At 39.2% G+C, this 24,539-nt stretch overlaps 3 protein-coding genes across 4 annotated transcripts in view; 2 read left to right on the forward strand and 1 right to left on the reverse strand.

Annotated features, from left to right (window-relative positions):
• Positions 1-24,539, forward strand: part of LOC130694405 (cytochrome c-2) — an 83,434-nt gene that overhangs the window by 22,484 nt on the left and 36,411 nt on the right. The window lies entirely within an intron of this gene.
• The window catches only part of LOC130694380 (uncharacterized), a 38,717-nt gene that overhangs the window by 11,324 nt on the left and 2,854 nt on the right, over positions 1-24,539 (reverse strand). The window contains exon 2 of the mRNA XM_057517448.1: positions 8,688-9,291. Coding sequence (XP_057373431.1) covers positions 8,688-9,291 — 604 coding nt within the window. The remainder of the gene's footprint in view (positions 1-8,687; positions 9,292-24,539) is intronic.
• The window catches only part of LOC130694392 (ras-related protein Ral-a-like), a 52,729-nt gene continuing 46,061 nt past the window's right edge, over positions 17,872-24,539 (forward strand). Inside the window, exon 1 of the mRNA XM_057517468.2 lies at positions 17,872-17,877. The gene's annotated coding sequence lies outside the window, so the exon portion shown is untranslated. The remainder of the gene's footprint in view (positions 17,878-24,539) is intronic.

The raw sequence follows: 24,539 nt of genomic DNA on the forward strand, positions 1-24,539 counted from the left end.
TATAAATATAAAAGAAAAGAAAAAAAAAGGGTCAGGATATAAACACATGCGATGGCATGTAAAAAAAAAAAAAAAAAAGAAAATTTCACATGTTTTCTCTTCGAAAGAAAATTGAGGCTCGAGAGCGAAACAAACGTGATCTAATCAAGCGTGTAACAGTTCCGACAAGGAGAGGGAGAGATATTTGAATTATCCCTATGAAAGAAAGAAAAAAAAAAAAAAAGATACAAGTGCAAACGCACACAAACATAACGTGGGGGGAAATGTATTCTTTCTTACATTTCAGGTAATGCGCAGACGGGAAAACAACGGAGATGAATACGCTTTTGTTTGCGTGTTGTGCCGACAAGAGAAGTTCTATACACAAAATGGCCGATCTCTCTCTCAATGTTCTATTCAACGCAAGAGAAAAAGAAGAAGAAGATTGTTTCAACATGACTACATCTTTCTTTTTTTTGTGTGTGTGTGCCCTGCTAGGAACCGACGGATCTAAATAATCTCTTTTGGCAAATTTAACAAGTACGAACGGTTCTTATCTTGTCCATACGTAAGCAGGCGTGTGATGAAAACATATTCTTTTCTTCTTCTTCTTTTTTGTGTGTGTGCCCCGTCTTGTTGCACGTTAAGGAAAATGACGCAAACAAAAGTTTGGATCCCCCTTTTTCTTTTTATGGATTTTTTTTTTTCTTTTTTTCTTTTTTTTTTTTTTTGAGAGAGTCGAACCGCACGATGCCGATCATGCCCGGCCATCGTGAATAGACAAAACAATGTGAACAACTTGAGCAAGGAGAAAATAGAGGAAAACAAAACAACAGGCAGATATCTACATTATCGTTCCTTATTGCTTCATTTGCATGCAAGATTGTTCGCAGTTCGCGTTCTTTCTCTCATGTTTTTTTTTCTTTCTTTTTTTCTAAGCTGACGTTGCAATGAATGTCAAACCGGTCCATGTGAAAAAAAAAAAAACGAAATCGCAAAACACAACCCAGAACATATCATGGGCAAGTTTTAAAAGATGATATCCCTCAATTTCTCGGGGATAAAAGAATGTGTGCGTGTGGTGACAAGGCGTTGGAGAGAACATGCATCCATCACAGACTAAACGTATTTATTTTAGAAAAGCAATGGAACATTGAAAAAAAAAAAAAAAAAAGAAAAGAAGTAGACCCGAATACAAACACAACACGCCCGTTATTGTACACCTTCCAACACTTGGCCTCCCTCCTTCAATTCTGCGGTTGAATCTAAACAAGAAGAAGGAAGCCCCACACTAACCAAACCCCAACCCAAAAATTGAACTGCACACACAACCCACAACCCCAACTCCCCGTCCTAAAAGGAAACTGCCATGTTTGTTCGCGGTCGGGAAACATAGACTATGTCTACTGTATGTGTGTGTACAAAACTGATACATTCACGCCAACATGGCGGATGCGTACCTGCTGGCTGCTGTTTTTTTGTTGTTTTTTTTTGAACCGAAACCTGAGAGGGGGGTGGAGGGGCCATGTCAAAGGCTATAGAAGAAGGTTGACAGACAAGACGGACAACGCCTACTTTTTTTTTTTTTTTTTTTTTTAACTCGCGCTCCTCGTTGTGCATCAGACACCTGGTCAACAGAACCCTCCGAAAATAAATAAAATCATTTCCTTTGAAAATTCAAAAAAAAAAAAAAAAAAAAAAAAAAGAGCCTTGAACATCCATCAGCTGTTGCAATCGTCATGTTATACAATTGAAACGAAAGGTGTCAAAGAAAGGTGGAGACAAACAAACGCGAATTTGAGGATTTCTTCTTTTGTTTTGATTTTTAATTGGAGAAAAAAAAAAAAAAAAAAAAAAAAGATGGCGAGGACACATAAAATAAGAGACAACCCTAAAAGAAGAGAGGACGATCGTGTGTGTAGGAAAATATAGTACGAGGAGGAATGCAAACAGACAGCTGGGTTAATAACTAATTACGTGGAGTGAATGGCTAAGCAGCACGAGGGGGCTGATCAGCTCCCCATCATCGGGTCTGACAGTTCAATCTTTGAGATAGTCATCGGGGGCCCACAAAACAACAAGGGCCGGACCGTGAAAGAAAGAAAAAAAAATAAATAAAAATAAAAATAAAAAAGCCAAAGAGGAGAAGGATGATGAGAGTAAGAGGCGAAACTATAAAAGTAGTAGGTAGATGGATAGATTGGGTAGAGGAGATACGTCCTATGTAATAATAGTTAAGAGCTAAAGGAAAAAAAAAAAAAAAGGAAAAGAGAAACAGACAAGAGAGAGAGAGGGGGGAGGCATATCAACCGTCATCACCTCTCCGTGCGGACTCGACTTTTTTTTTTTTTTCTAAACTTTTTTTTTTTTTTTTTTTTCATTGTGATGTTGGGAAATGAAATGATAAGACGGTGGCCGAAACAAGACGCTCTTCTTTTTCGCTAATGGGCTAATTCGCTCGAGTCAAACATTTCGCGGCCCCGATTGCAATCTCAACAAATCAAAAGATGCCGAGCACTGGCGGCTTATTATTATTTTTTTTTCTTTTCTTTTCTCGATTCAAAAGGCAAATGAGGAAAAGGGGTGGAGGGGTGGGGGAAGAAGAGAACGGAGGAGGGCACCAAAGTAATCAACATCTCAATGGCTTCATCTCGTAGACGATGATTGGATTGGAAACTGGTAAATAAGAACGAAGGGAAGCCATTCGTGCCAATTGCCACACACACACACACACACACACACACACACACACGCACACACAAAAAAAGGGGGTAGCGGTGGCGCCACCTGTACAACTGTTTCACCTCTTTCAATTCTATTAGTTTACACGTAAAAAATATTTTTTTCTTTTTTTCTTTAAAAAAAAAAAAAAAAAAAAGGAAGAATATTTTGCCTTTTTATTTGACTAGTTTGCCTGGACATTTGAGAAGGCGTGAATATAGGCTCCGCATGACGGCCCTCTGCCAGTACGAGAGAGCATCGTAAAAAAAAAAAAAAAAAAAAAAAAAACTGAAAGAAGAGGAGAGGAAAAGAAAGATGGCGGGTCACGCAACGATGAGGTGCGGTTTTTCTCTCTCTTTTTTTTTTTTTTAAATCCTTTGCACACCTGGAGCACGAGCCAATCAAGCGGCGGGAACAACACCCGAGAGAACATTCCCGCGGGTTTTCTTTCCTTTTTTTTTTTGCACAACAGCAGAGCCAAACAACAACAACAAAAAAAAAAACACATCGCATCGGAATGATGATCTTATTTTTTTTTTTTTTACGACCGCGACTTTGTGAAAAAAAAAAAAAAAAAAAAAAAAAAAAAACTATTTTCAAAATGGCAGCAAAGAGGACGTGCGGGAATAAGAAGACAAAAAAAAAAAAAAAAAAAAAAAAAGATGGCAGACTCAATCAGCTCATTGGGCATTCAAGAAAGCGGTTCGGTGGCGTGTGGCGGGTTGGCCCTTTTAAATAGACAAAAAAAAAAAAAAAAAAAAAAAAAAGAACTAAAAACTAAACAATGCACCGAGCGTGTGTTCTATATTTAAAATGTATGACTACCAAATGAGCGAGAAAACGCCAGTTTTGGACTGAACAAACAAACAAACAAAAAAAAAAAGTCTGAAATATTTTGTTTTTTTTGTTTTCGATTGCCCAAGAAAAAAAAAGAAAAAAAAAAGAACAAAACTTGCCGCTGTTGTTTTTTTTTCTTCTTCTTTTATTCATTTCCCCACGTCCACTCGCATTTGATTTTTTTTGTTTTCACGCAAAGTTGATGGCGACTGTCTGACTCATCGCCAAATATGGACGACTCTTTCTGTTTGAAGAATGCCAGCTAGACACGTATATACAAAAGTCCCCCCCCCCTCTCCTTCAAAGTTCGTTCGTTTTTTTTTTTGTTGTTTTTTTTTCCCGATGGCCGCGGGTTCATTTTCAAAACAAAAAAAAAACAAAAAATGATTTCGTTTGCGTCATTTTTCTCGTGTTTTGTTTCAACTCCCGAGGCGTTTGAGAGCCAATCTGAACTAAAAAAACAAAAAACGAGAAGTGGCTTGTCTCATGCAAAAGAGGAAGATTTCAAAAAAAAAAAAAAAAAAAAAGGGGGGGGGGGGGGGAGAAAATCACCTGTACAAAAGAAAAAAAAAGACATCGAAACCACTCGCCCTGGTATTATCTCAAGTGGCCATTAAGACGCCTCGTTGGGAGCGGTAATTGACACATCATCGCCTCCAGGCCGCGACTTCTTCTACACAACATCCAGCCACCTCCCCCTCCTTCTCTCTCCCCCCCCCATTCGAAAAAAGAAACACTTGCACCGACAGTTCGTAACATCTTCATCTCTCTTTTTTTTTTTTTTTTTTTTTCAAAGTTAAGTTCCAAACGATGTTTAAACGCGTGCAACCTCAACGGCTGCCAGATTTATTTTTCAAAAGCTGCAGCCAAAAATCATCAGGTCAAATGGTTCAAGAAAAGCGAGTAATCAACCAACAGTTGTTTACCCTATTTCTTTTTCTTTTTTGTTACAATGTACCATAGTTTTTTTTTTGTTTTTGTTTTTAAAGATAATTATCTTTATTTTTTTTTTTTTTTTTTTTTTAAGGGAGGGCGGATGGATGAAATCGGTTCACGCAAAGGGTTAAGGGCGCAGACCCCGTAGTTTGGCCACAGCCTTTATTAGGGATGGCGGTATGCCGCGGGATCACGTTTTTTTTTTTTTTTTTATATGAAGTCAAAAGAAATCATCATCAACTGTGTCATTTTGTTTGAAAAAAAAAAAAAAAAAATTCCGTTTCATCATTTCGAATTTTTGCGAGTGTGTTTCCTTCTCGTGCAAACGCTAGTTGTAATAATAAAAACAAAACAAAACAAAACAAAAAACATTGTAACTGGGCGTTAGCCGATATCGAGAGATGCAGAGTGTTGAACAGCTGCGTACACCCCACCCCCTCCTCAAAAAGCGGGGAAGAAAAGGTGGCAAGAAATTCCCGGAGGCTGGTCAAACACCGAAAAGCTGTCAAACATTTTTTTTTTTTTTTTTTTTTTAAAGAGAATTGCTGACTGTCGAGTGTGTGTGTCTATTCTTTTCTCAAAACAAATTCGTGAAAAGCGCATCTCCTTTCGGTCTTTATCACATTTTAATTTGTTCTTTTTCTTCTTCTTCCCTTCTCTTTTTCGTCCGTGTTTACGTTTGGCTCTCTCTCTCCCCAACTCTTTTTTTTTTTTTTTTTTCCATCATCATCATCATCATCATCATCATCAACCATTGCTATTCTTTAGAATATTATATATATATATATATATACTGGATTTTTTTTTTTAAATTTCTCTTTCTTTTTGGTGGCAAAAGGCAGGGTATATAATGCGTGTGTACATACAACCGCTGCAGGTCATGTTGTGTGTGTGTGTGTGTGTGTGTGTGCGTGGTGTTATTTTACCTGGCGTGATGCGCGTCGGCGGCGCCCGGCTCTAAACAAAGAGGCCAAGCCAGTCCCAACAAGTATTAAAAATTATTTTCGAAAAAAAAAAAAAAAAATATATATATATATATATCTTGCTTCTCTCTCTCTCTCTCTCTCTCTCTCTCTTTCTCTCTGTGTCCCGAAAAGAGGCTATAATACAAAATAAAAAGGAATAAACAGAGAGAGAGAGAGAGGACAGAGAGATGGAACAAATCATAAATGAACAGAGGTAAAGCCATCGGAAAAAAACAAAAAAAGAGGGAGAAATTGGGAGATGTTTGAAAGAAGAAAACGATGGTGCGCTTAGAGCGTTGTAACGTTTCACGTCTTCATCTTCGAAAAAAAGAAAAAGAAAAAAAAAAAAAACGAAAGAGATAGACATCAGGGGAAACGCGAGGCTGCGCGTGAATTATAAATAACAGCGTGCAGCATCCCCCCTTTTTATTTTTTTTTATCGAGTTCTCCTCCCCCCCCCATCTCCGCCTTTTCAAGTTCCTTTGCGTGATTTTGTCTTATATAACAAAAACTATCGATAATCTTTCGGGCAAAAAAAAAAAAATAAAATAAAATAAAATAAAAAAGAAAGTTTGATGAAAGAAAATTAACTTCAGCTATAACAACACAGACGGCCCCGTGACGTCTACAACAGGAGAAAGAAAGAAAGAGGCTTTTCAATGACGTGGGCTTTTTTATATATATATATCCTTCCCACTCCAGTTGCATATCTATTTGATTTACTACACTACACACAGAGATGGAAAAAAAAAAAAAAAAGGAAAATTTGATCAGGATCATCCGGTCAGAATCCGGCACGACCTGGACAGCCTACACACACACACACATCACGATAAAACGAAAACATATATATATATATATATATATTTTCGTTTTTTTTTTTTTTATAATGAATGCTGTGTATATAGACGAAAGAGGATCAACAGAAAAAAAAAAAGAGGGAGCCTCAAAACGTACAGAGTCCCATTTTTTTTTTTCATCTATTTTCGACTGTGTGTGGGAGTCTGATGGGGACCAACAATAACACCGACGGAGGCCAAAACATTCACGGAGGAAAAAAAAAAAAAAAGAGGGAATCAAAGACCATCCATCACCGTCGAAGAGAGCTGAAAGCTATAAGGCCAAACAGCTACACACACACACACACACAAACACACAAAAAAAAATATATAAGATTCTTTTCGTGTCTTTTGTATTTTCGATCTCGGGGAACCCGCCGGATCTGGAGGCGCCTCCGCACGTCTTTTGCGCACATGAAATAGAGCGATCGAAAGAATGGGGGGGGGGGGGATCTTCTTTTTTTTTTGTTTTGTTTTGTTCTGTGTTTTGGAATAACGCACGGGTGTCGGCATTGCTCCTCCCTTTTTTTTTTTGTGATGTTTGGCCTTCCTTGTTTGTTGACGCCCGTGTTTTGTTTTTTTGTTTTGTTGCAGCTGTCGCTCACACAGCGCAAATATTTAAGTGCGCAGCCAAAATATATATAGATGTAATGCGCATGAGATTGTTTTTTTATTTCGGGTTTTAAGCAAAAAGAAATAGATGATTGTAAGGTGCCTTCAAATATCTTTTTTTGCTACTGAAATCAAGGAGAATTCAAAGTTCGTTTCCCGCTGTTTCAATTCAAATTCAATTCAGAGTTGAATGTCGGGTTCGTTAGCGCATCGTTAAATTAGCCGGGAATAAAGAAAAATATATATGTAGAGAGGGATAGAAATAGAGCGATTAAGGTTAGGACAACTGGTCGTTAACACACACACACACACACATCGTTCGAAATGAAAAGATGGCGACCTTGCTCTGCGATAGGTAATCGCGTGAGATACAAAAGCAAAACAGGGACCCATTTTCTTCCTCTTTTTTAGATTGGACACTTTAATTACATTCTCGCCCGTATTTATATATATATAAAAAAAAAAAAAAAACAACGCCTAGATGCGTGTTTGAATCCGTTTCAAATTCGCTCCTCTCTTCGAAATTCACCTTGAATTATTAAAACACGCAAAATACGGCCCTCCCCTCCCCACACCACAATTTCAAAGTGAGTTTAACACCAAACTCGCATTACTTCATTTCATTCGTCGATTACAATCGCCTGCTTAAAAATTAAAACCAGAAGCTCATTTCATTTTCAAAATCCACCGCTCGAAATGGCCCAATCCCCCCCCCCCTTCTCCAAAAAAAGCGCATCAAAATGGGTTCATTTAAACGTAAAAAAAAAAAAAAAAAAAAAGAGTCAAGTTTTCTCTTCTTTAATTACTAGCGTTTGTTTCGCTACAGACGTGGTCTGGATCTCCCCCCTAAAAAAAAAAAAAAAAAAAAAATACGTGCGTTTGGAAAGCTAACAAGGCGCGACTGACGAAAGAACCGGCGGGAGCTTCTTCAAGCGCATAATAGAAAAAAGAAAGAAAAAGAAAACGAATGATGGAAAGAAATGGCTGCTGTGTATACACATGATGAAGTGTATGTATGTATGTATGTGTATATATATATATATACGCTTGATGTTTATATAAATACCGTTGAAAAAAGAAAAAAAAGAAAAGAAGGCAGCCATACAGAAGCCAAAATAAGGTCTAGAGAAAGAAAAGAAAATAGATGGAGCCACATGCTCTGATTGAGGTGTCTTGTTATTTTGCTTTTTTTTTTTTTCTACAAAACACAAAATGATGTTTTTTTTAAAAAAAAAAAAGGGCACGCGGATAATTTCCTCTACCGAAAATTACTTGATATTGAGTCTGTCTTTCTCTTTCTTTCTTTAAGAAAAAAAAAAAAACACGAAAACATGGGGTGGAAGGGTTTTTGAAAGAAAATGGGCAACGGGAAGTCGGCGAGGTCAGCCGGAGCAACACCTCTAGCGTGACAGTTCTTCTTTTTTAAATATATATATATATATATATATTTTTTTTTTAAATCGTGCCACTTATTTTCACTACCTACCCGCCCAGTCTGTTCCAGCAAACTTATCCAAGTTAAAAAAAAAAAAAAAAAAAGGACTTTGAGGTTTTAATATTCCGCTATTTTTTTTTTTTCAAATCCCCGCCCACTTTCGAGTTCGTGCTTCATTCTTAAAAAAAAAACCGCAAAAAAACTAATGCGTTTTTTTTTAAACTTAACAACAACAAAAAAAACGTTGATTCAAAATTTTGACACGATAGCGGCCCCCCCCCCCCTAAAAAAATGGAGGATGGCAACTTCTTCATCTAGCGATTTGCTCGTTATTAAAAAATAAATAAATAAAACGGGTCCTACCTGAATTGGGCAGGAGATCGATGGTGCCGTTGAGCGTGGCCCACTGACATAGCAGGCACTCATTGTCATCGTTACCGACCGTCGTCTGCTCCTGTGCAACCTGACCGAGTTGATTGAGCTGCTTGACCAGCTCGGTCAGCGTGGGCGGGACGGGCGGCGGCGGAGGCAATCGGGGCAGCAAAAACAGCGAACCCGATCCGCCCGATAGGTCGACGGCCAACGCCCTGTTCATCAGGGCGCAAGCTTCGGCCGGCAGCGAAGACGGAGAGGAGGAAGAGCTCGAAGGATGCATTCGATTCGATTGCCAGAAGCGACAGAAGTCATCGTCGTCCATCGAGGACGACGCACCGGGAGCTAATAAGGCCGAGTCCGATATGAAACCGGCATCGGGCCACGACGACCGCAGGGCAGTGTCGATGACGTCGACGCCACTCCACCAAGCCTCGTCCTCCATTTCGTCGAAGAGCGGGCCGTGTTCCAGCACCTCTTCCAGCACGGACGACATGCTCTGAATGAGCGACGTGCAAGGCCTCAACAGCTGCGCTAACAAGAACACGACCAGCCAATGCGGCCATGTTTGACGCCTTCGCCAAAGAGTGGCCATCTGCAAAAGAGAAACAACATTTTTTTTTTTTTTTTTAGAAAACAGCAGGTTAAACGTATCCCTTTCGTTCTGATTATATAGCGGCTAATAAAAAACAAAACAAAAATGGTATTTTGATTTATTCATACGGGGTGGGGAATGGGAGGGCCCAAGAAAACAAAAAGAAAAGTTGGACGTTTTCACTGTCATAAATAACACAACAACAACACACACACACACAAAAAAAAATGCTAGTTCTCTCACTGGCTCTGAACAGAGTTGAATATTCATGAACTCACTGGCCCAGGCACATCCTGACATGGCCCCCCTAAAAAAAAAAAAACACGGAGAACGAGAAGAAGAAGAAGAGGCCAGACACACATTGAATAATGTATAGAATCTACGCATCTCTTTCGGGGTCCGTTCGGTCCCATCATCTTTCTTCTTCTTCTTCTTCTTTAAAAAAAAAAAAATGTTAGAAACCGGCGACAAAAATATACCGGAAGAATTCAAACAATTAAAAACTACTGGCTCATCTTTCACAGTTCATTCCCCCCCCCCCAAAAAAAAATCGTGAATGTGTATAAAAAAAAATTGCCGCGGGATTGCGGCAGTGGTGTATACCGGAGGCTATACATAGTAAAAAAAAAAAATAAAGGGCGAGTTACTAGATATAGAGCGAGAAAGAGGCCCTCTCTCTGTATATATATATAGGCTATATATATATCGCGGTAGTAGTATTGATCATTCACTTGTGCGCCGAGCAATTTCCCCTGAGAGACGCTCTATATATATATGTGTGTGTGTGTGTACTCAATAGACGACTTTCGGCCCCAACTCCCGCCCCTCCAGTTTATCCCGACACCCCCCTCTGTTTTTAGACGCCTTCTCCAACTGTAAAAAAAAAAAGAGACGGGCGTATAGAGAGAGAGATGGCAATCAAAGAAAGAGCATCAGAGCAACGATGAAAGTAGATGTCGTAACAATCAAATTGAAAATACGTCCACTAGAGTTTGAGTAGTTTTCTTTTTTTTTTTTTTTTAAATACATCAATATTTATGTATTTTTTTTTTTGGGGGGGGGGGAATGCCTTTCGTTTGATCCATTCGCATCTAATGAAATCAAATGGGTTGCACACGCATAAATGGATCTCTATAACTCTTTTGGACCCGGGGCTTTATAAAGAAGCCATCCAAAAGGCTGGGACTGACGTGGCGCGCGGTTTTTCAAATCGCGTAAAATACAACAATAACAACGAAAAATGGGGTGGGGGAGGAGGACGGGATAAAGCTGGAGGAAAATAGAGTGGGCCAAAAACTCAACGACGCGAGCTTCTTAATGGCCTGGGCCAGTATATAGGGAGAGATGTGCGGTTCTCAACCGACTAATTGACGTTAACAAGAAAGAAAGATCGCGCCATTACATCAAACGTCTCCAGCCCGAGTATATAGGCCTTTGTTACGTAACGATAGTTTGATACACAAGGCCGATATTGCCTTATATATATATCAAATTAAAAATAAAATAAACTGTGCCTTTTTTTTTTTTTTTTTTTTTTGCTTTTATTTGTTAACCGTCTGGCGTGGATGGCAATCGACGCGTTCATTTGCTGTCGGCCCATAAAACCTCATCACCAGATGATGGGGGGAGGGAGAGAAAAAAAATGATGTGATATTAGTTTCGTGAGTCATAACACAAAACATAATAAAAATTTTTTTTCTTTAAAACAAAAGAAGGGAGAGAAAAAAAAATGGACGCGATTGGAGGACGCTGGTCTCTTTTTTTTTTGTCCCTATCGAGCTTTGATTGAAAGACGATCCGCACGTCCCCCCCACCCTTCTCAATCCCCCGAACTATCACTTACTGCAGTATCCCCCCCCCCCCAACCGACACACTTTGGGTGTGGCCCCTCGCAACAATGTCTTTACACACCCTAAATACAGAGATAAAGAAAAAAAAAAAAGAAAATCACGTGATATCAGACGACGTCGGGAGGGTCAAAGATATTGAAGAACAAACTACTAGTGTATAATATTAATGAATCGATCCCCCACCCCCACTACTCTTTCATCCTATATTTTTCTGTTACACACACAGACACACGAGACGTATTCGTGTATAGATTTTTTATAATCCCTACTTGGTGATGCAACCGGCGTTTTGGGAGCGTTTCTTCGCGACGCCCACTTTAAAAATGTATATCTGCGTGAATAGGGAAGGACAACATCCCACGTTGGGCCAATCCATATTTGAGAAATCATCAACCAAGGCAAGCAACCCCTTTCAACTCGATTGATCTCCTTACGAGCACTTCATTTTTGACTTTCCAAAACCCAGTTTCGTCTGTTTTTATTTTTAACGTTTGAAACGTGTCTGCGATAGTCTTGCGCAACACATCCCAACGTGAGAGGATGTCACGGTCTGTCGACGAGTTGATTCAATTTGGTTTATTTATAAAAAAAAAAAAAAAAAACAAAAAAAAACCCAACGTTGGGCATTGAAAATAAAGAGGGAGAGCGCTCCTTCCACAAGGGTGTGGCTGAAGGAAGACAATTAGTAGCCCAATTTTCACAATCGTCTCCCTTTCACATCCGGACAGGAGCCTTTTTTTTTTTTTCAACGTGAATGGCAAGTGAAGGGAACAGAGCGGCAACTTGCTAAGGCCTTGCTGTCAGTTTGTAACTCGGGCTGAAGCTAAAAAGATTCTTTTATTTATTTATTTCTTTTTTTTTTTTTTCTTTTAGAAAATAGAAATAAAAGTCGATTGAGTAAGAGGGGGAAAAAAAAAAAAGGCTCTATCCCCTCCGCTGCTGGAATCTCATTTTCTTTTTCAGCTTGTCCGACTGTGTTTGGCTCTTCCCGAAGAACGATAATCACGTTGCCTCTGAGTGTAGTCGATAGCTCAACATCTACGTAAGGGGCTAGTGGATATGCGTTAGAATGAGAGTTTCCTTTTTTTTTAAAAAAAAAAAAAGAAAAATACAAGTAAAAAAAAAAAGGGAAAGAAATAAAATGCGAAAGTGTTCGTCAACAATTCACGATTTAAAAATGGCAACGCTGCATTAAAAAAAATATATATTACGCTAAAGTTCACGTGACTCGGATAGCTAATGTCTTTTCATACATACGATCGTGTGTGAAAAAAAAAAAAAAAACATTTACACTGGCCATTGCCAACGCAAGCTGTTGCCCTAACACGATACAAATTTCATAATCGAATCACGCCGGCTGCAATTCTTGGCAATACAAACAGCACATCAAAAAAAAAAAAAAAAAAAAAAAGAAAAATACATTTATGTATTCCAATGGTAATTCCTCATCTCTCTCCTAATCGTGGTTGCGTAAGCTGATCGCCTTGAGGCTATCTTCGGAAAAAAAAAAAACGGAGCCAGCTTGCGGAATCGAAATGAAAAAGAGACGCAGGTGGCGTGAAAAGGACAGCGGCATTGCCGTCCATTCGTAAATAAACGCAAAAGAAAAAATAAAATAAAAAATACATGAAAAGATGTGCGCCATCCGCAATATGCGATGAGATAATAGGCCGAAAGGACAAGTCGCCGTGCTGTGGAAAAGGTTGAAAACCTGACGAACGGTGCAAGTTCGTGAGCAAAGAAACGAGAGCCAATCATTGCGTCATTAATCACGAAACAGCGCCGCAAACGAACACGCCGAAACGATTCACGTACGTAAAAAAAAAGAAACTGGAGAAAACACAAGATGAAAAGAACGTAATGACTGCATTACAACAACACACGAGTTATGAAAATAATTTAGGTCATCTTTTTTTTTTTTTATGTATGTATAAATAAAAGATTGTCCTATATTATTTGTTTTAAAAAAAAAAAATTTGAATAAACTGAGCGGAAGAGAAATGAGACGGAGGCTAACTGACAACATCAACTTGAATCTTCGTAGGTACGAGAATCAAAAGACATTTCGGAATCGGAGATTCAACACGATCAGATAAAACAAGTCGATGAAAGGGAAAAACAAAAAAAAAAAAAGGGGGGAGGGCGAAATTCTTTGAAGACGGATGGACATTCCACCATCTCGCAAGACACAAACGCACCTGAGATGAGGACATGAATAATTTCTCTTAAAAAAATAAACGGCTAAAAAATGAAAAATATTTTTTTTTTTTTTTCTAAAAGTTGCCTAAACATCGAAAACAAAAGAAGGTGACAAGAAAATATCAAAAAAAATAAAAATAAAAATAAGAGGCTCAAATATTAAAAAAAAAAAAATATTTAAAGATCCGGGCGGATGGACAACAAGATTTTCTCTTAGTCTGACACTTTTGAATAAATCAACTTGCCTCAAAAAAAAAGGGGGGGGGGAGCCTCAAGCAGCTGTGTTTCTTAAGAGATTGTAGAAGACGACAAGAGATAGAAAAAAAATACGTTATCAACAGCAGTTCATCATAACTCCTTCTATACACTATGTACATAAATAGACGGGAAGGGAATAGAATAATGTAGGGAAAAAAATAATAATAATAATAATTTTCAATCTCTTAAACTGTTTTTTTTTTTTGTTTGTTTTTGGCTTTGCATTGGATACCCGCAAAGAGGATTCACTCCCTCACGAAAAACGAATTCGAAAAGATTGAAACGCCGTGATTTTTCGATTCGTCCGCATCATTTTTCAGGGCGCTGTCATCTTTTAATTTTTTTCTATTTTTTTTTATTTTTTTTTTTTCAAAGTTATTATCATTCACCGTCCCGCTTGAAAACTAGCGGGGTCCCCTTCACGTCGTGTAACGTTTGTCAAGCGACATGTTGACAGCTGCGAAAGGAAAGCCCAACGGGATCCACATACTGACGAGTCCCCTCAGATATCCGAAACCCCCCCCCCTCCCGAAAAAAAAAAAAAAAAGAGGAGAGGAATAGACGAAAACGAAAACTAAGACGGACGGCCCGTGTCACCTTCTTCACGATCTTCAACGAGGCAAAGCAAAACAAAGACCCTACACGCTCACTTGGGGATAACTTGAGGCCGGATATGAAGCCGGCATCGTTCGATTCCTTTCGATTTCATTTTTTTTTTTTTTCTGATCCTCAAAACAAATAAATGGCGAGTGTTAGTCGCTTCGTCGCTCTCATTTAATTGCTTTTTCTCCCTTTTTTATTTAACAAGAGTGGCGTATAAACTTTGAACTTTGGTGTAGAAGACGCACGCAAGTTATCCTCGTTCTTTTCTCCCCCCTCCCCCCTCTCTCACATGCGCTATCTGATTTGCCGTTGACAACACTAACGATGCGCAACTCTATACCCAAAAAAACTTGTCGAGGGGGGGAGAAAAATTTTTAAATTCTTTTTAAAAAATAAAAGAACACAAAAAAAAAAAAAAAAAAATTCAAAAATGTTGAACATTTTCAAGTGGAAAACGCCGGAGAGAGAGAGAGAGAGAGAGAGAGAGAAGTGACAGCATTTCTTGAAGAGGGGGACCTACCAGGACGAAAGCCGAGGTCCTATTTATACGTTACATCGCACGGCTACACACACACACACATACACACACAGAGAGAGAGAGAAGAAAATGCATGAGCTTCAGCGTTTTGAAGAGAGAGTCAACACAAAACATCTGCCGCAAAGACGAGCGACACCCACTTCAAACATGGCGGGTTCTCGTTCAAAATCAAACACAACAAAAATTGTAATGGTCATTTAAAAAAAAAAAAAAAAAAAAAAATGTGGACCGCAATTGATATCTAAGCTTTATCCCCAAAATGCCATATCTTTTATTCTCAATCGAAGCGTGAGTGCGATAGGGGACTCTCTTGCTGGACACTGGGCAAAAAGCATGCCGCCGCAAAATACAATGCGCCAAGCGAAAAAGGGAAGCCACACAAAGGAAATAGTAATAAAAAAAAAAATGCGGCCAGGTGTAATTCTCACTTTCACAGATAAACGCTTTAAAAAATGTATACATTTTTGCCCCCCCCCCCCTATCTCGTTCTTTGCTGTGGGGAAAAATGATATAAATTTAAAAAGAAAAAAAAAAAGGGACGGCCTGTTTATGTCGCCTGTGCGGTATCTTCTGGTTCGAATTAGTTCCGCGCTGACTAGCCTGCGACTTATGTCCCAACACCCACAGTCCCGTTCAATGGCCCGTGCCTCTTTCGGAACAAACCATATCCCACAGGAATATATAGAACACACGTTCTTTTTTGGGGGAAAACAAAAAAAAGGGCTCAAATAAATCCAAAAGCTATGCGGCTGAAAGTGTTCCAGACTTTTCGTGTTATTGAAGCAGATAAAAATTTAAAAAAAAAAACGGCTCAATCTCGTTCATCGCCTAGTGGTGGGCTGTAAGATTTCCAAAGAAAAAAAAAATTCACGTTCTATTTCATTTTGAAATGTTACATAAAAAGCCGTGCGTGCGTGTTGGACACGTTTCGAAAATTTCCGAGAACGTCGGGGGGAAAAAAAAAATGGGCGACGCCAATACGCGCCAGTTTGATGAAACTGTGTGTAATCAGTCGATTGTTATATAGAATAAAAAAAAAAAATGAATAGACTATGTCGCACCCAATCTAGACAGGTTTTTTTTCTTTCGGGCCGCCGTGAGACGATTGAAAAGATTTCCAACGTTTGTTCGGCCCTTTCAGATAAGACGCGAAAAAAAAAAAAAAAAAAATGGCTCACTGGGATTGTCTGTAAAGATCTTGCGCGTGTGTGTGTGTCGATTGCTGGAACCGGAATTGCTACGAAGAAAAAAGGAGGAGACCGTGAATCGAATGATAACATTCGGGCATCTTCCAACATTTTCTTTTAAGACAGACGATGATGACCAACGACTAGGTTCACTGCCTTGATCCAGCTCAAGTAAATAAATGTAAAAAAAACAAAAAACACTCTCTCTCTCTCTCTCTCTCTCTCTCTCTCTCTTTTTGGCTTTGTTTTGTGTTCTATCCTTTAATGCTGATGGCGCAGCATTTTTTTTTTTTTTTCGTGTGTGCGGATATGGCAACTTCCGCTCGCCTTCACATTCGTTTGCCCATCTTTTTTTTTTTTTTTTTTTTTTTTTCTCAAGAGTTTTTTGCTTTTTTTTTTTCCTGAGACAAGATGATGCGGATACTATCCCCCCCCCCTCCTAGCTGGTATAATAAGTACAGAGTGTGTGTGTCCAAATGATGTTGCTTGATGAGCACCACACACTAGCAGACCAGAAATTGACTGGTGCTCGTTACGAGTGCCGAGGGAACTGCCCCTCCGTCAGGAAAAATATTAGGACAGTTCCTCCACCCTCCCCCCCCCCACTTGTACCATCTCCCTTCCTTCCGTGTGTGTGTGTGTGTTGCATATAGATCACACACACACAACTTTGTTTGCGTGCGTTTCCATCCGCCACTGGGCACACTAGTAAAAACGAGAGGGCTAGCTTTCGATGGACGAACGAGATCGTCTTTCACCATCATCATCGATCACCTCCACCCCATCCCCATTTGCAGAGTCCCCCCCCCCCCCCAGAGGCTAGCCACCATCCGGATAAGGGAGGAGAAATTTCCCGGAAGGGCCACTTTGCGTGGATGTTTAAAATTTGAAAAACACACAAAAAAAGAAATGTGAAACTAATAAAGAGTTCACGCGCGCAAAATGAAGAAACGTGCGGAATGAATCGCTTTGAAAAGATAATCGATTTAAATATATTTAAAAAAAAAAAAAAACCAAAAAATTTGTGTAAACCAGTTGACGGCGGTTTGTGTGACAGGCATCAAGAGTTTTTCTGGTTGCCACGTCAAAGTAAAAAAAAAAAAAAAAAAAAAAAAAAATGTCAAGGAAATCAAACTGAAAAGATGACAGTCCCCTCAAAGGGCAGCCATTTGACACATTTCAATCTCCCCCCCCCCCTTCATTCTTCTTAAAAAAAAAAAAATGTTTTAACAAGAAAAAAAGAAAATTTTTTATATTTTGAAATGTACCGCCGATTGTTTTCCACCCCCTGGTGGTAAATAATGTACCACATCGTTTTCCCTATCAAAGGTAGTCGGGTTTTATTGCGCGCTCGGTTGAACCCGCTGCGTTTTCTTTTTCCGACTGACACATCCAGGCAATGGAAACGAAAGGACGGGATAGCGATTTCGATCGCAACCGTATATAAATACACAATAGTAGAAATAAGAAAAGGAAGGGATGAAAACGCGCGGTTGAATAAACAATACAATACAAACTGAAGAGTGTCACTGCTACAACCTGGCGATAACATCTGTACAGCAGCGGGTCCCCCCCCCCTTCTTTAAAAATAAAATAAAAAGGAAATCGAGAAGTTGCCTCTTTCTTCTTCTTTTTTTTTCAAATCCGGTTTTTTTTTTTTTAAATTCATTTTGATGTAAAAAAAAAAAGATGAAAGACGAGTTTCTTGGGAGACGTGCTCCGTGACGAGTTGCGTGATACCGACCAGTGCCAACCAATTGGTCCCGCTCTTTTCTACCACCCAGGGCAGCAGACGACATCTTTGATGCATTGACACATTTCATTTCTTCTTCTTCTCATTTTTTTTTTATAGGAGATAGCGTCAAATGTAGTACACACACAACAATAAAAGAAAGAAAAAAAGGATCGTGTCGACCACGAATAGGCAAACAAAAAAAAAAAAACTTTGGTGGTGATCTCTTTTTTTTTTTCTTTACACGCGAGGAAAACCGCGTGACCAATTTGAATATAACCGCAAAACAGCAGACGACTCCAATAAAAAAAAAAAAAAAAAAAAGAGAGAAACAAGACAACACGTTTTGGTCTCTTCTCAAACAAAAGAAAAAAAAAAAAAAAAAAAAAAAAAAAAAAGACTTGACGTGTGTCTCTCTCCTTTTATCCTGCCTTTCCGCCCCGTCAAACTGGCAACGACTCCAACCGATCCTGACACACAGACACGGCCCTTCCTTGTATTCGCCCTTCAGCTGGAAAAATGAAGCTTTTTTAACATTTTAAAATGCTACCAAAAAGCCCAAGCAAAACAGCTGTAACGTCCATACTAAAATTTAAAAATAAAAAACATTGTCCTCGATTTTTTTTTTTTTTTTTAAACGCTTCGCACGAATTTTTCCAAAAAAAAAAAAAAAAAAACTGGTTACACACAGAAGTGTGTAAAAAAAAACACAAAAAAAAAACGATTCTATATATATACACACACCGCGATGAAGGATGTATAGACGGCGGGGAGGATGGGAAAAAGGCCGCTTGATTTTATACCGTCGGTCGTTAGTTACATGATTAAGAGCAAAAGGATGATCAATCAAAGTATGGAAAACGCATCATATTTTTCTTTTTCCCACCATCTTTTAAAAGACGAAGGTGGAGAAATCGACAAAAAAATAAAATAAAGACAAAATTTCATATTTGAAGAAGAGAAAAGGGCCATGCGTGCTGAGCGTTTTATACGTGCTCACGTATTATGGCCGAAGATGACATAGAAGAAAAAAAAAAAAAAAAAAAGAGTGGCCTATACACGAGCAGGGACGAACCCATCCCTCTCTATATAAATACATATTACATTTCCACTTCAAAGAGCCGTTCTTTTTTCTTTTCTTTTCAGCACCGAAGACATTTGACAACTCACTTTGCGACGACGCCAGAGGGGGGTTTCTCTCACCGCCCATTGAGATGGTGAAGACCTCCCCCCCCCCCATCTCCACACATCCAACAACAGCAAAAAAAAAAAAAAAAATTTTGAAAAGAAAAAAAAAATAATAATAAAGTGAGCAATTCACCGGCCGAGTGGAAAAAAGAAAATCAAAAGGGACACAACGAATAAAATCGACGAAGTTTAAAAAAAAAAAAAAAGAAAAGAAAAAATACCATGGAGCGATGGCCGACAATTTATGATCGTCCCCTTAAACTGAGAAGCCTGGACCGTCGATGAATATAAATGTACCTTGGGCACCCCACACACAACAATAGAATGACGTGCGTTTTTGAACTCGAAAATGTCACACACCCCGTCCACCATTGGGATCAAAGTTTTCCGCATCGATAGACGAACCTGCTGGATTTCTTTTTATTCTCAAATTCGGGAACCCCATTTTGTGACAGCTCATATTCGATGTGTTGGATGGGTGAGAGTATAAAAACGTAACCCGGGTAACACACATCGTTCTTTTTCATTTAAATGCACCGTGATTACCGACAAAGAGTACGTTCACCTGGGCAGGTGCACTGGCCACGAAATCAAATGGTGAAGTCTAGTGAGAGATGACAGATCAAAAAGATGTCAGTCATTTTTATCTGTGTCCAACATGTCACGCAAGTTTTTTTTTTTTTTTTTGAGGAATCGTTTGAGGGCCATGGGCGAGCATAATCTCTCTTCCGATGAAATTGTTTTTTTGTTTTTTTTTTAGAATTTCATTAAAGCATCTGATTAGACCCGTTTCTCTTGAAAATAAAAAAAACAAAAACAGGGGAGAACTGATAGGAGAAGAGCGCGCGCGAGCGCTTTCGATTCGGAGAAATAGGTGGGAAAAGATGTTACCATCACAAAATGAGTTTGCGTTATCCAGTTGTAGCTCATTCTTGTTACTCAACTAACCCATCCCCAATCTGTACAAAAAAAAAGGAATGAAATAAACCGACAGGGGATTTTTTTTTTTTTTAAAGCTTCGGGGAATTGACGCATGCAAAACAAATGTATGAAAACACGTTTCATTTTGCGGCCCCGTGTAATTGGAATCGCACGGCGAGGGGCCCCTTTCGAATTTCATCGATTTGACTTCATCACGTAAGAAGCGGAGAGAGAGAGAGAGAGAGAGACAATATAGAAATATTTTATGGGGACACACAATTTTTTTTTTTCTTCTTCTTTCAAAAACGGCTATTGTTCCGCACCATTACGACCCTACCCCCCGACTAGCATCAGTGACTCTTCCTATTTTTCTTCAACATTCGAAAAATCATTTGCCGCGTGAAAAACAAAAAAAATTCAAACGTGAAAATGAATCGTCAAAAAAAAAAAACAAGAACTCGGTAAAAAAAAAAAAAAAAAATAAGAAGAGTGAGAAAATTCCAATGCAAATGAGTTCCCAACAAAAAAAAAATAGACACCCCCGTGCTCTTCTCGAGCCCCCAAGTGCGTTATACAAGAATGTCAGACCAGAGTTAATAGTTAACATCTTTTTTTTTTTTTCTCTTTCAGAAATCTCTCAAGTTCTTTTCAGTGACGCAATAACAAGGGGGAAGATGGCTTCGTTAACGAGGCGCCGAAAGGTGTTGGTGCTATTATCAAGTCTAGTATAGAAAGATAACCTTTTTCATTTCTTTTTCGACCTGCGCAAAGGCAGAAATATGCAAATCGGATGGTTGAGGCGCTATCGAAAAACAGAAGACTTTTCGAAAACGATTAGAAGCTGCTATACCCCATTTTGTACAGCCGCACAAAAAAAAAACCCTATGCATATAGAGAAGGTGAGTCAAAGAAGATTCTCTTTAAGTGGCTCCCAGAAAGGTAAAAATAATAACATTTTGTTTTCTTTTTAAACAAAAGACAATCCCAAAATGCGGGTCAAACAAGGAGAAGATTTTTGAAACACTAAAAAAGGCTCGTCTTCCCAACCAACGCCAAAAGCTAATAGGGAAAAAAAAAAACAGCATAATTTCGCAATTGATCCAAGTCCGGTTTTTTGCTTTACAGCTGGCCCCGATGTGTGTGGCTCGCATACGCACACCGTTAGCATTTTCTCTGCCTAATCCTTTTTGTTTTGTTTTCGATAAACTTGTAAGAAAGAACCGACCACACTATATCCCATTCCCTCTTTTTAACCCCCCCATTTTGGGACTTACAAAGTCATCGACCATCGGATGGAGGGGGTCCCGACATTGGCCTCAGTGGGAGAGCTTTTTCTTTTTAAACATTTATATTTTTGTTTTTATAGACGGCATTTTTAAGTTGTAGACTAGCGTAGCACCATAAACTATTGATGTTGCAGGACAAACTCTGTGTGTGTGTGTGAGTGTCTTTTATTCTTTTAACGATGGACACCGCGCCTCGTCGATTGGGTACAACTCAATCGCTGAGCTTCTCCCCCCCCTGTTAGATGAAACGATTCTTTTTTTTTTATGCAAATGTCCTCGATGATGCCTCGAAAAAACAAGAAGAAGATCCATCAAGACATCGTTTTTCTTTTTCAAAAAAATAAAGGGCACACACCACGGATATTTTTCTACCTTTTGGGGCTCTCGATTTTAGCACCTCGACACGAGACCCCAATTTCCTGATGGGGCCTTTCAGGAAAAAAAAAAAAAAGATGTTAAAGGGCAAAAGCGCGGGCGGAGTTGGGGGCCCTTCATTGCGATTCAGGAATGTGCGCATATACAACATCATCAGAGGGGGGTGTCTGAGCAATTCATGAACACAAAAAAAAAGGCCCTATGGTAAACCACAGCCGTGAAATAATTAAAACATCTTGACCTTTTTTTCCTTTCTTTTTCTCACCGTAAGTTTTCCCTCCTCTACGGTGTTGTAGGGTGGGAGAGGCTATAGATTTTCTATTTTATTTTTTATTGCTTTGACAGTCGAAGAAAGGCGGAGAGAAAGAGACGTCAGAACTGAAACATAAGCAGGGGCTCTCTTCTCTACCTGGACACGCTGGGCAAATTGCATATCGTCCTACCGTTCTACGCTTTTGAAGCTCATGAATGTTCATGAAAAGAAATTGTACACTGCATGACCCAGTGACAACATCATTCGAAAAAGGCTTTCGATTAAGAAAATAGAGCAACTTTGAAAAAAGAATAGCAGTAATCAAGAGATTCATGAAAAAAAAAAAAAAAGGCCACTGTGTACGTTACTAATTGTTGGGTGCGAGAGTCAAGGTCTATTCCATCTGGCCCTTTCTCTCCGGGCGACAGATGAAAATGCTTCACGTAAAGAAAGGTCGGCAGGGGCCGATGCTGCGTGAAACTGTTCACCAAATACCATTAAAGAAAAAGGAAGAATAAAGATGTTGAAAATTGCAGGGGCCTCGGGAAAAAAACAACAACAACAACAACACAATGACCAACTGTATCATCTAGTTTTTTTGTTTGGCCGGCAGCGCAATTTTTGGAAAGAGCCGACAAACGATACAGCACAATTGCAGACAGAGTTTGGTGTGCTCGTGAGAAGGAGAAGAAGAAGAAGGTCCAACGGCAATTTGCGCTTGTTGGCAAAGGCAATGGCCCCCTCTAGGGCTCTCCCAATGAAATATAGCTATTCATCCGCACAAGAGGTATAAATATACACCTGACACCTTTTATCTCTCGCAGCCAAAGTGTCCGCAGGGCACCGCTGGCCGAATACCATTTACACCTCCTTGATATAGGGGGTTGAAAAGTTTCTTCTTTTTCTCGAAAAAAAAAATACAAGGAAAAAGTCGTGTAGACACACAAACTTGAGAAACAGGTCAATCTATATTTTTAAAAACGTGTTTCCATTTTTTTTAATGGCCGTTTTGATTGATACCTGAATTCAAATTTAATGTCACCAAAGTCACATTTTTTAAAAATTCTTTAAAATTTTAACGACGACGTGTCAGAAAATAAAACAAGTGACGTGCTATGATAAGTCAATCAACGTCGCGCAAAAAAAGTTTCACAAAGCGGCAAATTGTTTGTTCTTTACGACTCGTCCAACTGGGCGTAGATGTTAAAAAAAAAAAATTCTAATTTTATGTAGATTTCTTTTTTTTTTTTAACGATTCAAAACGAGTCTGAGAGAGCCCGGCCGAAATTATAAACGCATTTCCAGAGGGGGTGAGAGAAAAACAAACGCAAGTTACGATTGAGTCATCAAAAAAAAAAAGAAAAAAAGAAGATCCTTTTGCACAACTGTAAACATCGTTAATAAAAAAGAAATTTTAAACTTCTCTAATTTGTTTGCTAACCGGAGAAGGTCGAAAACAAAAATGAAACACGAGACGGAAGGCACACCAAAAGTTAAATAACCCGAGTCGTTTAAAAAGGGGGAGCTAAGGTCATTATACCCTGGGCTGTCTTCAAAAGGGCAGTTGTTTCACATCTCAATTTTAAATTGTTTCTATTCGCTTCTTTGTTTCCCCCCCCCCCCCCCCAAAAAAAAGACCTTGTCGGTAAACCATCCGTCCATTTTGACGTGCCGCAATTGACCTCTTTTTATTGAACAAAAAATAATGTTTGCAGCCTTTATTTTAAATAAGATACATCTCCTCCCACAGGTAAAAAAAAAAAAAAACTGGAACTATAAAGTTTTTGGAGGTAAAGTAGCTGGAACGATATGGTCATCCCCCCAGTGTCAAAGACACATACCTGATCAATTTGTGTCCAACGCTTCTCATCCCCTTCCTTCCACATAAAGCCCAACGGTGGGTTTATAAGGAGGAGTCTATTTCCAAACCCTCACCTGACCCAAGGAGGGCAAGGAACAGAAAATTGGGGGCAGAAAAAGAAAAAAAAAAAGGTAAAATGTCCGTGTAACAGGTATAACACGAGGTGTATAATTTCTCTCCCTCCATTCTTTCTTTTTCCCTGTCTTTTCTTAACCTACCCAAATGTTCCGCTTGCTGCCGGCTATTCGGCATACCTGGAGAGAGAGAACTTCTGAAACAAAAAAAGAATTTCTAAAACATCCATCTTTTTTCCCCTTGTTTCACTCTCTCTTAACTTAGCCCGTCCTCTCGTGTCCAACCGTGAAAAATGCGTATAAAAGCCAATTGCCTCTGCATCTCGCCTTTTTCTTGTATGGGCTGCATAGGGAAAATAGAAGGGGGCGGCTATAACCAATTTTTTTTTTGTTTGAAACCCATACACGTCTGGATAATTGGCGGGTTCTTGGGAGCAGCGTGCGCTCTCATTGACACGGTGCGCAAACTTTTTAAACATCAGGTATCAGCGCCTCAACACACACACACACACAAAAGCAAATGCTTGTCTTTGCATTTCTCACCTTCAAACATTTTTAGTGGTGGGACGAAAAATCAAAGACGTTCAAGTGTTGATTTTTTTTTTTCCGATGACGCTTTGGGTTTGTAACTTTTTATTCGTTTGATGATGTGTTGGCATCTGCACATTTCGATCCCCCCTGAATTCTTTCAACTTCGAGATCCACCTCCCCCCCCCGCCCTTTAAAAAAAGAAAAAAAAAACCAGATTGCGCCAGCGAGTTCAGTTAAGTGTAAAGGGAGATCAGAGATGAGGGGGGGAAACGCATCTCCTTTCCACCAGACAAATCCAATCAAAGGCTCCATTCATTAAGCGATGGAGCGATCTCCAAAAAATAAAAAAAAAAAAAAAAAAAATTTTAAGAAACAAGAAGAGGATCCTCCTG

Source organism: Daphnia carinata, chromosome 7, assembly GCF_022539665.2.
Source record: "Daphnia carinata strain CSIRO-1 chromosome 7, CSIRO_AGI_Dcar_HiC_V3, whole genome shotgun sequence".
Classification (NCBI taxonomy): Eukaryota; Metazoa; Arthropoda; class Branchiopoda; order Diplostraca; family Daphniidae; genus Daphnia; species Daphnia carinata.